The sequence below is a fragment of the Chelonoidis abingdonii genome, chromosome 19 (genome assembly GCF_003597395.2).
Source record: "Chelonoidis abingdonii isolate Lonesome George chromosome 19, CheloAbing_2.0, whole genome shotgun sequence".
NCBI classification, from domain to species: Eukaryota; Metazoa; Chordata; order Testudines; family Testudinidae; genus Chelonoidis; species Chelonoidis abingdonii.
This window is the reverse complement of record NC_133787.1, coordinates 10,742,140-10,753,751: the sequence shown is the minus strand read 5'-3', so window position 1 is coordinate 10,753,751 and position 11,612 is coordinate 10,742,140. Positions and strand designations below refer to the sequence as shown.

The 11,612-nt window shown below is 43.2% G+C and overlaps 1 protein-coding gene across 3 annotated transcripts in view; it reads right to left on the bottom strand.

The window, feature by feature from the left end:
* Nucleotides 1–11,612, bottom strand: part of SLC12A4 (solute carrier family 12 member 4) — a 104,504-nt gene that overhangs the window by 43,372 nt on the left and 49,520 nt on the right. For all 3 annotated transcript variants that reach the window (XM_032773514.2, XM_032773513.2, XM_032773518.2), the window contains exon 2: nucleotides 1,103–1,197. In XM_032773514.2, coding sequence (XP_032629405.1) covers nucleotides 1,103–1,197 — 95 coding nt within the window. The remainder of the gene's footprint in view (nucleotides 1–1,102; nucleotides 1,198–11,612) is intronic.

Below are 11,612 nucleotides of genomic sequence, written 5' to 3'. Positions count from 1 at the left end.
AGTTGATAGGAACTGCAGGTGCTCAGGACCACTGAAAATTCGGTCTCCTAAATAACCAACTTTAGGCACTTAATTCTGAAAATTCTGGCCTTCATTTATAGAGCTTTCCATTACAAAATTATGCCCTTCCCCATGTAAATCAATGCCCTGCTAACCCAGCCACACAAAACAAAAACAAAACAAAAAAGCCAAGCCTGAGCAACCAATCTGCAGACAAACAAGTGGTACTGGTATGAAGTTACTCCTCCTCTGTTCTGTGTGAACCTCAAAACACTCTCAGCATGTCAAACTTGCTAAAGGGTGAAGAGGCATATTCCTCAGCTAGACACATGATACAAGCAGCGGCCAAGCAGGAAAGGGTTTCACAGTATGACTGGAGTTTTATCCCAGACTTATTTATCATTGTTGTCCATTCCTGATCCTGTAGCTCAGTAACTGGTTGCTATCATACATGGTATGATGCAAAAACTAACCGCAAGCCAAGAAAAGGAGTTGGGCATGGGAGAAGCCACCATCCAGCTAGCTGGCAAAAGCAAATAATGGCAGATGCTGGTAGATTGGGTCAGTGTGGTGCTGCTTTATTGAACCTGATCTTCTGGGTTCTTTAGAGCCTCCTGGGCATCAGAGCCCAAACATGCTATTTTTGCCCACCATCCCTAATCTGTAGCTCATGTCATTCCTTGTTCCCAATCTCTGGAACCCACATTCCCAATCTTTAACCTTCGGGCACTAGGTCCTGGCAGCAGAGAGGCTGAAGTAGGCGCAGTTACATGTGAGTGCATGGCACCTGGGATTCCAACTGTTTCTTCTGCTTTCTACACCACACATCACCGGCGAACAACTGCCCACAGACACTGCCTTGGACAGTGGCATTGTAAGAGTACATTAACAGGTGTGACCTACCAAAGGCCACCCAACACTTTAAAAGGCAAAAATGGCATTTAGGTGTCTGACTGCTTGACTTTAGATGGGAATTAGGCATCTACTTGCCAGTTGTAGCTTTGAAAGTCTCCAACCCCTCCCTCCACAGAAGAAAGAGATAAAGACCTCAAGACCAAGGATGCTCATGCCCAGTGCTCTGGAAAGCAAAATTGAAGTTTACCTCAAACAAGGCCAAGTTTCTGTCATAATAATCACTTCCCTTGCCAGCTTCCGAACTGTTGAGAAAAGGACTGTTTTCTTTATGGTTGCCATGACCTGCGGAGAGAATAAAGTAGGAGTTTTTGGTAAGTTTGGAATGGAAGTAAAATCTGAGGAGCATCTCAACTCCCCAAGGAAGACTGTTCTATTCAATTTTAATAACCTGTTCTATTCAATTTTTAAAATCCCAATTTTTGTTCAGCATATAATTTTAAAATGGCATAACTGTGTTGGTTATGTTTGATTTACCATGACGCAGAGAAATTGAAACAGTCATTGATATTGCTTTCAGTGTTGGAAGTAATCTGTTTTAAAAAAGACAAGGAGTGATACAAAACTGCCTCAAGGGGAAGCTTACAGGTGGGACCACTGCCAAGATGATGTCTTGGGCCTAATAACCTTGACAGTTTCCTTTTGACTTTTTTTTTTTAAGTATATTATGATAAATCAGAAAAGACAATTCCTGAGAGCATTCACAGTTAGAGAATACTGCTGATTTGTAAGACGATTTTCTGCTTAAGCAATAAGTACACAAACAAATTAAATAATCTAATTGGGCTGATTCAAAAAATATTTAGTAAGCACTGTTGCAGGCTAGTTAAGATAATACCATGTCAACTAATGAGTATTTTCCTTCTATTTTATTGCAAACTCTAATTCTGTAAGTAAATATGCACTTTTTCAGTTGCACCAAACTAGTGGTGGGCAACCTGCGGCCCATCAGGGTAATCCACTGGCAGACCGCAGGACAATTTGCTTGCATTGACCATCTGCACACATGGCCACCTGCAGCTCCCAGTGGCCGCAGTTCACCGTTCCCGGTGAATGGGAGCTGTGGGAAGCGGCACAGGCTGCAGGAACATGCTGGCCACTGCTTCCCACAACTCCCACTGGCCGGGAACGTAAACAAACTGTCTCGCGGCCTGCCAGCAGATTACCCTGACGGGCTGCGTGCAGGCCGCAAGTTGCCCACTGCTGCACTAATCCCTTCCCCCTCATGTTGTTTTTGTTTATATAAAATTACAGGCTTTTTGGGATAAAGACTCTTCTTAAGAGTCTAATCTTAAGAGCACATTTGGATGCTGTACAAAAAAATAATTCACAGCTTTTATATACTATACAACGTGAAAGAAAATGTATCACAGCACAGAGGACCTAAGAAAGTTTCAAAACAGTTTCTGTATTAAAACTTTTTAAGCGCACTGCAGCACAAAATGATGTGATATTCTGCACAACAGAGCAATGGTTCAGGTTTTCAGAAATTCTCAGCCTCTGCAGCTACCACTGGAGCTGTAGGTGATCAGCATTTCTTAAATTCATATTTTTTCTTTAGCACTCTGAACTGCATTCCATGTGTTTCACAGGTCCAATACACAAGGCATAGGTGTTTACAGGTTCATGTCCCAAAAAAAACCAAATATAACCTAAAAGATATTCTAGTCCAGTCACGGCTCCAGGCCAATGGGAGCTGCTGGAAGCGGCAGCCAGTACTGGGAGCCACGATCAACCAAACCTGCGGACACGGCAGGTAAACAAACCGGCCCAGCCCACCGGGGCTTTCCCTGCACAAGCGGCAGAACAAGTTTGGGAACCACTGTTCTAGTCACTAATTTTAAAAAACTAAACTATTAAAGAAAGTGAAAGAATATCAAAGACATATCCTACAAGTTAAAAGAGGGAATTGTGTGTTGAATTTGTAAGAAAAAGCAGAAGATTGAGAGGTTGAAAACATTTCTTCAAAATTAGATCTTACAACTAATTCAACTGTGGTTAAATCAATTTAAATCAACTGGGTTAGCCTCTGCTGAATTAGCACTACATAAGTGAAGGTATCGGTTTTGATATTATGAAACCTGGATGCGTTTCACAAAAATTACAAAAATAAACCCAATTGGATAAGTAGTTGGCAAGCTAAATAGAAGGCTCCTATCTGTGTGCAGCATCACATGCTTTCAAGGGTGTTTAAACATTCAACATGTTTAGCTGGATAATTGTTACAGCAAAAAGAATCAGTTCATATCTTGTTATTTCAGCACCATTCTCATCGGGGGAAGGGTTTGGAAAAAAGTGCAGCTGGTTTGCTGGAAAGTAGAGAGACATTGTGTGTCCACTTGTTTTGGTTAGTAAAAGCAAAACAACTAGCAAAAAAATATTCAGATATAGGCAAAGCAGTTTGTTTTATCCACTAAAATTAACTGATTGGGCGGCCCTTTTCTACCGGAATTAAGTCTAGAGTTCAACAGGTGCCATCATATGAACAGCCACATAGTTCATCGGGAACACTGGAACCTTCAGATCCAGCATACAGACCTCTGCCACTTGAGCTAATGGCATTACTGGTAGCAGTAGTATGTTGTCATCCTTTATGTGGACCAGCATTAAAAGTTGATGATAAACTTTGCCAGCTGGTTTCACAGATTTGCCGGCAAGAATCTTGAGTTCCATTCCAGGCTCTGGAAGGGAGTGTGCTCTAATAGACTCAAACTCTTCTGTCTTTTCACACCTCCACAACCACCTTCTGCCTTGAGCCCTCCAACCAGTGCCTGTCCCAGCCCCATCTCTTCTCTGCCCCAGCTATTTCTAATGTCGCCACCATCACTCCCAACTCCTCACACTATCCATCTCTCCCCACAACTCTGGCCTCCAGTTGAAACACAAACATATCCCCACTGGCTCCCAGTCCTAATCTCCCATCACCCTCAGCTCTTTATCCCACTCTCTTTACCCAGCCAGTACCAGTTCTCCACCTCTACTCCAACTTCTAGTCAGAGCCGTCTTCCCTTCCACTTCATTGATTCTCAGCCCATCTCCCCACATCTCCACTCCCCATCCAATTTTCCCTCTCCTAGCCCACCACCCTCCAGTCGCAGTTTCCACTCCAATCTACTCCCACCCACCTTAGATCTAACTTGTCTCCTTTGCATTCAAGTTGAGAGCACAGGAGAGAGCCTCTCTGCTGCCAGTTCAGGTTTCCAGACCCAGTAGAGCCTGTAACAGCTCAATTGCAGGGAAAGTCCTGTTTAGCTCAAGGTATGCCCAATGCAGACAGAATCTTCAGGGAATGCGGCTGCTAAAAATCTAAGAAGTGCAGGTGTAAAAGATGAGCATGTGTTTAAAAAAAAATTTTTTTTCTAAAGGTTTAAAAAAAAATGGGCATATTTTCAAGGGGATAGCACAGGGCACATTCATGGCACAAAAACCACCCCTCCAGCAAGTTCAAATCACTGCTCTAAAGCTTTGGGGGCACTAGAGCCTTTTCAAAGAAAATGTCATCTGATTTTTTTTAATATGGGCACAACATTTTGTCACTAGCTTCATTCTCACAAACAGCTTAACTGTTTTGGCTGAAACTTTCAGAAAAATTCCAACTGAGGCAGGCAGTCAGCATGGAAAATTTCAGCCCAAATTGGTGAAGTTTGGCAAAGATATGAACAACTGAAGACAGGGCTTTCTTTATAAGAAGTGTTGAGCAACTTTAAGAGCAGTACTACCAGATTTGTTTACAATACACACACAGTACATAAGACTTTTTTGGAAGCCTTCAAGTAAAGAGACATTAACAAGTCTATTACCATTATATCCCAAGTCCTGCAGAAATAGTTAACTAGCATTTCTGAAAAGCCATAGAAAAGTTGTAGTTCATTTTGAGGTGGAGAATGAAGGCTACAAAAACAGAGTCCCATCCGTCTATATTGAACTATTTACTGAGGGCGCCACACAACAGTGTTTTTACATGGTTACTTGGCTATAGAGCTTGATCATTTGAAGTGTTTTAAAAACAAAGCAACTATTATCTGTTTAGAACTGTGTGAATGGCAACATTTTATCTGATACGTAGCCATGAAGGAGCAGCACCCTGCTTGCTGCCACCAAAAATGCAAAAGATTCAGGCTGTCATGACCGTTGACCCTGTATGAGTTTAAATAGCCTTGGATAAAAACCATGCAGGGCTAGGGTCTTTGAAGCCCCTCAATGTCTGGAGGTAAAATACTTTAGTTCTGATGTAACCAAAGTATAGCCTGCTCTCCAGAGGCATACATTCAAAGCTGTATTTTAACCATTAGTTGTCAGACGTTCATTAAATTGGAACTGTGTTTCAAGACCCCAGGGCTCTTACAACCCGAGAAGTTGGTGTAGTCAGTGGAGCTAGCCCATTTAACAGGGCCTCCTAATTTCTAAGCTGTACACAATCAAGACCACAAGTAAATCACCACTTGAGGGGAGCGGGGAGGAGTGTAATAATTTAAGTCAGAATGGTTGAATAAGTCATTTTAGAGCTCTCCTAAATGAGGATGGTAATGCCAGGTAGGTTTCCTGTAATTTGTTAGCATACAAGTTCCCCAAATCATCTTTTAAATGGGCTAGTTTAATTACAGTGGTTTTGAAGCAAGCACAGGAGCTGGGCATGTTCCTTTTTATGGTTCTGTCAATGTACTGAAAACTTAACCAGCAACAGCTTCTGGACTCCTTTAATTGGGCTCTCCTGAGCTGACTACATTATTACAAACCTCAACCATTCAATGCTCATTGGTCATGTGATAATTTAGCCTCCAGTCCCAGACCTGGACTTTAGCGTCCACAATCTGGACCTGTCCCAAACCTGGACTTTTGCGTCCTAAATTTGGGGGCTTACCTGAAACTCCCCCAAGCTCACTACCAGCTTGGATATTTTTGCTGCCACAGTTCGGACTATATTAGGGCCGGATCCTCCCCTTTTTCCTCTGGTGCCCCACCTTCCTTTGGGGAACCCAAGACCAGCGTCCGTGGTCTCTCGCTCCCTCCTCTCCCAGCTTCCCCCTTCCTGGTTAGCCGGTGCAATGCTACGCTTCACTCCTTGAATACAACCGGAGAGCAATCTAGTTCCCCGAGGCTAGGTATTTACCTATCAGCTCACACAGAAAATTCCCCTCCCTTTGTCCTATGGCCTTCCCGGCCCTGGACAATATTAGGAAGTCGAGAACAGAGAGTTTGGGCTTTTCCCTCCCCCTCTGCTCGCCTCACTAGGAAAAGAAAGTCCACAAGTTTAAATTAAAGTTTATAAGAAAAAGGAAATATAAAACTTAATAATCTTGCATTAAGAAATCTATACTAGGCTCTTGCTTATAAGAAAATATGAAGAAACAGTCTGTATTTAAAAGATAGCCCGATTTAACCATCCAACCAATCACTAATGTAAATACACCCAAGTCCTCATATGCCGAATTGCTTGGGGTGTTCCTTTGTACTCACAGATGTGTAGGAGACTTGGAGATAAATGCAGTTGGAGGAAGCTTGTTAACTCACAGCCGAGAAAAACAAAAGACACAGCCATCCACATCTATTCGTACAACCACAGCTCCTCATAGCGAATTGCTTTGGGATTCCTTTGTTACTCACAGACTTTGGTATAATACTTGAAATAAGAAGGAGTTAGGAGGAAACCTTGTTTTACCCCAGCGAGAAAACAAAAAAGACCCGATATCCAATTCCCGCCCTGACTTAAACAATCCATTCTCTGATGGTCCTCTGGTCAGGTGTTTGGTTGCCCTTTCCAGGTAAAAGAAACTTAACCCTTACCTTACCTATCTATTTATGACAGGTCATGCCTAAAAAACAGTACGAGATTATTGTTTAAAATCTCTGGCTTCAAAATCAGTTTTATTTGCTTCTGGGTTTTGAGTTTCCAAGGTCTATGTTTACAAGATTTCTACCACCACCTGGAGGACTAGAAATGTTCTTTTTTTTTTTTTTTTTTTAAATGTGAAAGATTCTCACATAATCACACCTCTACAGGAGCTGGGCTTTACACGAAGACAAAATATCCCAAGACTCCATAAGAACACCCGGCCTGGCAACAGAGTGTCAAGCTGAAATGAGATGTTTCTTGACTTATTAAATATAGGAAAGTGTCTACTGGAGACTAGTCTCAAAGAACCATCCACTCATCACACTTGTTATTTAAGCCAGTTTTCAGACAGTCTGCAGTGGTGAAGGGTAATTGTAATAAAAATACTGCCACACCTACTTCCTCAAGATTTTGGACCACACTGTAAGAGATTGTTGTTTTCTCAGGCAGTTGTTATAGCTTTGTCTCAGGCAGTACTTAAATTGTCTTGATTATTTATCTTCTAGGGATGCTCTGGTAGATTGGAAGTTTTAAAAATGAGCTAGTAGATCATTTTTTTAACTGTACCTTTGCTGCTTGAAGCTTCAGGGTCTGCAACTGCAAATGCAACAAACAGATTTTGTGTTTCCCTTGTAGCTGCAACATGCTACTGTCAGAAATATCCGCTTAATGGGATATAGGTTCATTTTTAATATATCTGGGAATATTTCTAACGCTTTCTGTAGAGATGTCTGTGCACGTTTTATCTATAAAAATCATGTGATTGATTGTTTTAATTTTATGTAAATTAGATTAAGTATGAACCCAACAAGTGACAAATTCTTTTACCCTCTTCAGTCCTTCGAGTCTTTCATCACTCTTTTCCAACACTCTTACCCCCTACCTGGGTTCCTCCAACCGAAAGCGGAAAAAATCATTCCCTCCCCTTCTCCCTGGACCTCGTTCAGAAGATTAGTGCATCAACAATAGGCTGAAAGTTTACGTTTCATCACAGTATTAGCATTTAGGGGTGGCTACACTTCCGACGTCATCAGAAATATCTAGCACAATCAGCCAGAAATAGCACGTGATGCTCGCCTTCTGCAAAATTAGGAGGGTATGGCAAAACCACATCTGGATCACTTTCTTCTTCATGTATACAGCATTTGCTCCAGCCGCTTGAAAGAGCATGCAGAAGTTAAGAATTACTGATTGTGTAAGTTATAAATGGGCCTCTGAACTGTATTCTTCCCCTCGTCCAATGGCTAGCCACACTTCTGGTCCCACCTCAACCCTCTCTCAAACACTGCACACTTCCCCAATAGTAACCAAAAGCTTAGAGGTTTACAGTCAAGTTCACTGCAAGGACATCCTATTTTAACCTCCATCAATAGTTAGATTTGGCTGCTGCAGAGAGACAGTTTCATGCATTTGTTATACTCTCACTGGGAGTACTGCATTGCTCTGTTAGATGCATCAGTGGACCAAAATCACTTTCAGCATAACAACTCTCCCTGAGCAATCTGCACATTTTAGACATGTTCTAAACCACAACACCAAAATGATCTCATTTTATCTGGTTTTTGCTTGCTTCCAATGGCCTGAGTAAGACCATGTAAACTGATCCCATTTCCTCTATGAAACAGGAATCAAATACATTTGTAGAGTAATTTTCTAATGTACAATGCAAAGTAATTTTCAAAAGATTTGCCATACCGGAACAGAGCATTAGTCTACTACCTTGCCTCTATTAATGGGAAATACCTAATACATCCAAAAAAACCAACTCTGTACATGTGGGATAGGAAAACAGTTCAGAGAAATTCCTTTCTCAGCCCCACACGTAAACAGCTCACATTCTGAAGCATGAAATATCTCTTAGCATTAAGACAGGCATCACCACATGGTACTTTTTTTTGTTACGGGTGTGAACAAGCAATCAGTCTTAGGGAGATATACTGTGTGATAACAGTTTGTTATGCAAGTAGGGTGACCAGACAGCAACTGTGAAAAATCAGGACAGGGGTTGGGGCTAATAGGTGCCTATAAAAGAAAATGCCCCAAATATCAGGAATGTCCCTATGAAATAGGGACATCTGGTCACCCTATATCCAAGGCTCTGTGCTGAGGTTTGCCAATTTCGGCCTGTGTAAGTCCTTAAAAAGTCCTTTGATTTGGACGTGACCAGCTGACCTAGGCACTCACCCAGTTCCCATCAAAAGGAACTGACACTCCAGGCTCTCTCTAAACTATGAAGTTTTGCCAGCATAGCTATGTCAGTTAGAAGGGGGACGGGGAAATCACACTATAACGCTTCCCAAGGTACCCAGGATTGAGAGGCACGTCCATGCCACCTGTCCTTAGCATGAGGAAGCCTTGCTGTGCCTGCCAGGGGATCAGCTCCCCAACTCCACTGTCCACAGGCAACACAAGCACTCCCCTCTAGGCCTGCGCAGGCCCCGCTCTCTTTCTACAGGTTAGCAATAGGCACACTCCTAGTCACGAGCAGCTCCCTGGAGTGTCCAGCTTCTGGCCACTGAATACTCACAGTATTCACAGATCTGCTGTTCCCAGCAGAGTAGTATGTGCCAGCTTACCAGTTACACCTCAGATCATCACTTCACTTAACACACACTGTTTAGAGATGTTCATAGTGAAGATGAGTAAAAAAGTTATTTAACAAAGTATAGGGATTCAAGTAATAGCAAGTAAAAATATTGGAAACAAATGGTTACATATAAAATAAAATCATAACACACATTCTAGAACCTAGACTTACTTAACTAGGTGCTGCCCTGTCTTACAGAATAACGCTCACTCAAAGTCCTTTCAGCATTTTGCAGCCAGGCTTGTCTGTGATCTTCTGTTTATGAGACAAGTCGCCCTGTCAGTGGAAGATGCAGAATGCCTGTTGGTACCCTCAGATATGTCAGCACAGTCCTTTGTCCAACTGGACACACATTGCTGATTTTTTTTTTCCTGTGGCCTCCCTCTTTTGTCAATTTCACAGCCTTTTGATTAGCATCAGGCTCAATATGCAAATAGACCACCACTGTGAAGTAGACAATACACAATGACTAGACAGGGAAATAAGCATCTGTTACCCCCTGCCTGAAAGGAACTGGTCCAAGGCACATCACCTCCTGGTCATCTGCCCTTCCTTAAGAACAGAGTTTTCAGTATATACACATAGCTTCTTAAATATCAGCCTTATATACACATCACAATTATGACAACTGGCAGGCTACTGTCTCTCAGTACAGACCTCACTCTTTGGTGAATTAGTATGCATATATCTGAGCCAGGACATCCCTGTAAAACTCCCTGTGCTCTCTGCCAGTTCGCATCAAGAGGTCCCTGGGTTTCACACACTCCTATACCAATGTACCCTACCTGACACAGCTATACCCCCAGTGTAGACACAACTATGCTCACAGCAGAGTGCTTCTATCATCTTAGCTAACGTTATAGGTGGTGTAGCTATGTTGGCAGAACTACTCCTGTCAGCTTCTGCAGCATCTCCACTAAGGGCCTCTGCTGGCATAGATATACCAGCAAAGGCTCTGTAGTGTAGACAAGTCCAGACACATGCTTCTCAGGCTAAGACAAGCTCAGCAAAGCTTCTAATGTCATAATTACAAGGAGTCCCTTCCGAACTCACCTGATAAGGCAACTTCCTACAGTCTACAGTGTGTGTTGACTGCATATGTAGATTCCAGGGGCAGATTGGGAACTCATGTCTGCACTAGTGACTGACAGCTGTCAGCTAGGAGTGTGTGACACACTTGTCCTAGCCAGCAGCAACAGCTACCTCTAGTTTCAATAAGAAGGGACAATTTAGAAGCTAGCATCCACTAATTTTAGGCCTTGTTTTAACCTTCTCCTGCCCAACAGTTCTACCTCAAATTTCACACATCTTGTCTTAGTCCAGAGTAGAATTAATTTTAAAAGTTTGGGTTAAACTGAATAGTTTTGGAGATAATGACATTTTTGCAACACAAGAGGCTCTCTTGTATAAAGTTTTAACAGTCTTTTTATTTAGGTCTTGGTGACTGTGATACAGCATGGCCAGAGGGCAGCATAAGAGTGTTAGCAGGGGGCCTTATTCCCTGCCAAGGGAGGAAGGTTTGCTTTAGATTAACTAGAACAGCTGTGGCCAATTAGAGCACCTGACTCCAGTTAGAGCACCTGACTCCAGTTAGAGCACCTGACTCCAGTGATGGGATATAAACCCCTGCTTCAGTCAGACAGGGGGTGGTAGTTGAAGGAGAAAGGTTGGATTGGAGCAGAGTGCAGATTGCAGAAGAGAAGAGTTTGTCCAGAGAGAAATAGAAGGTTTGGAGGAGTGCTGCGGTGGATTGGGAAGCCCAACAGAAACCCTAGGTAAGGGGCACCAGGCTTGTATAGAAGAGAGGCGAGAAGCCCTTCACAAGCTGACGGGTATGAGAGAGAAGTAACCCAGGGGAAGAAACCGCTAGTCAAGTGGTTCACCACAACCCCAGGGCCCCTGGGTTGGGACCTGGAGTAGAGGGCGGGCCCAGGTCCCTCCCTCTCCACTCCCCTCCTCCAAGGACACTAGGGGAATGATTAAGAACTGGTTCAGAGGCAAGCAATAGCGCCCTGAACCTACCCCAGAGAAGAGAAAGCGTGAGACCTAGCAGAACAGTACCGGCAATTTGCCACAGTGACTATCAAGGATACAACTTACTAGACCATCAGAAATTCAGTGGTAGCCTCAGGGCCATCCCTACCCATACGCAAAGTACGCAGCTGCGTAGGGCACCAGGAAATTTGAGGCACCAAATTCCCTGGTGCCCTATGCAGCTGCATGCTGCTCCAGCCCCTGCTCCACCTCTTCCCCAAAGCCCCTGCCCCTTGGCCCGGGGCT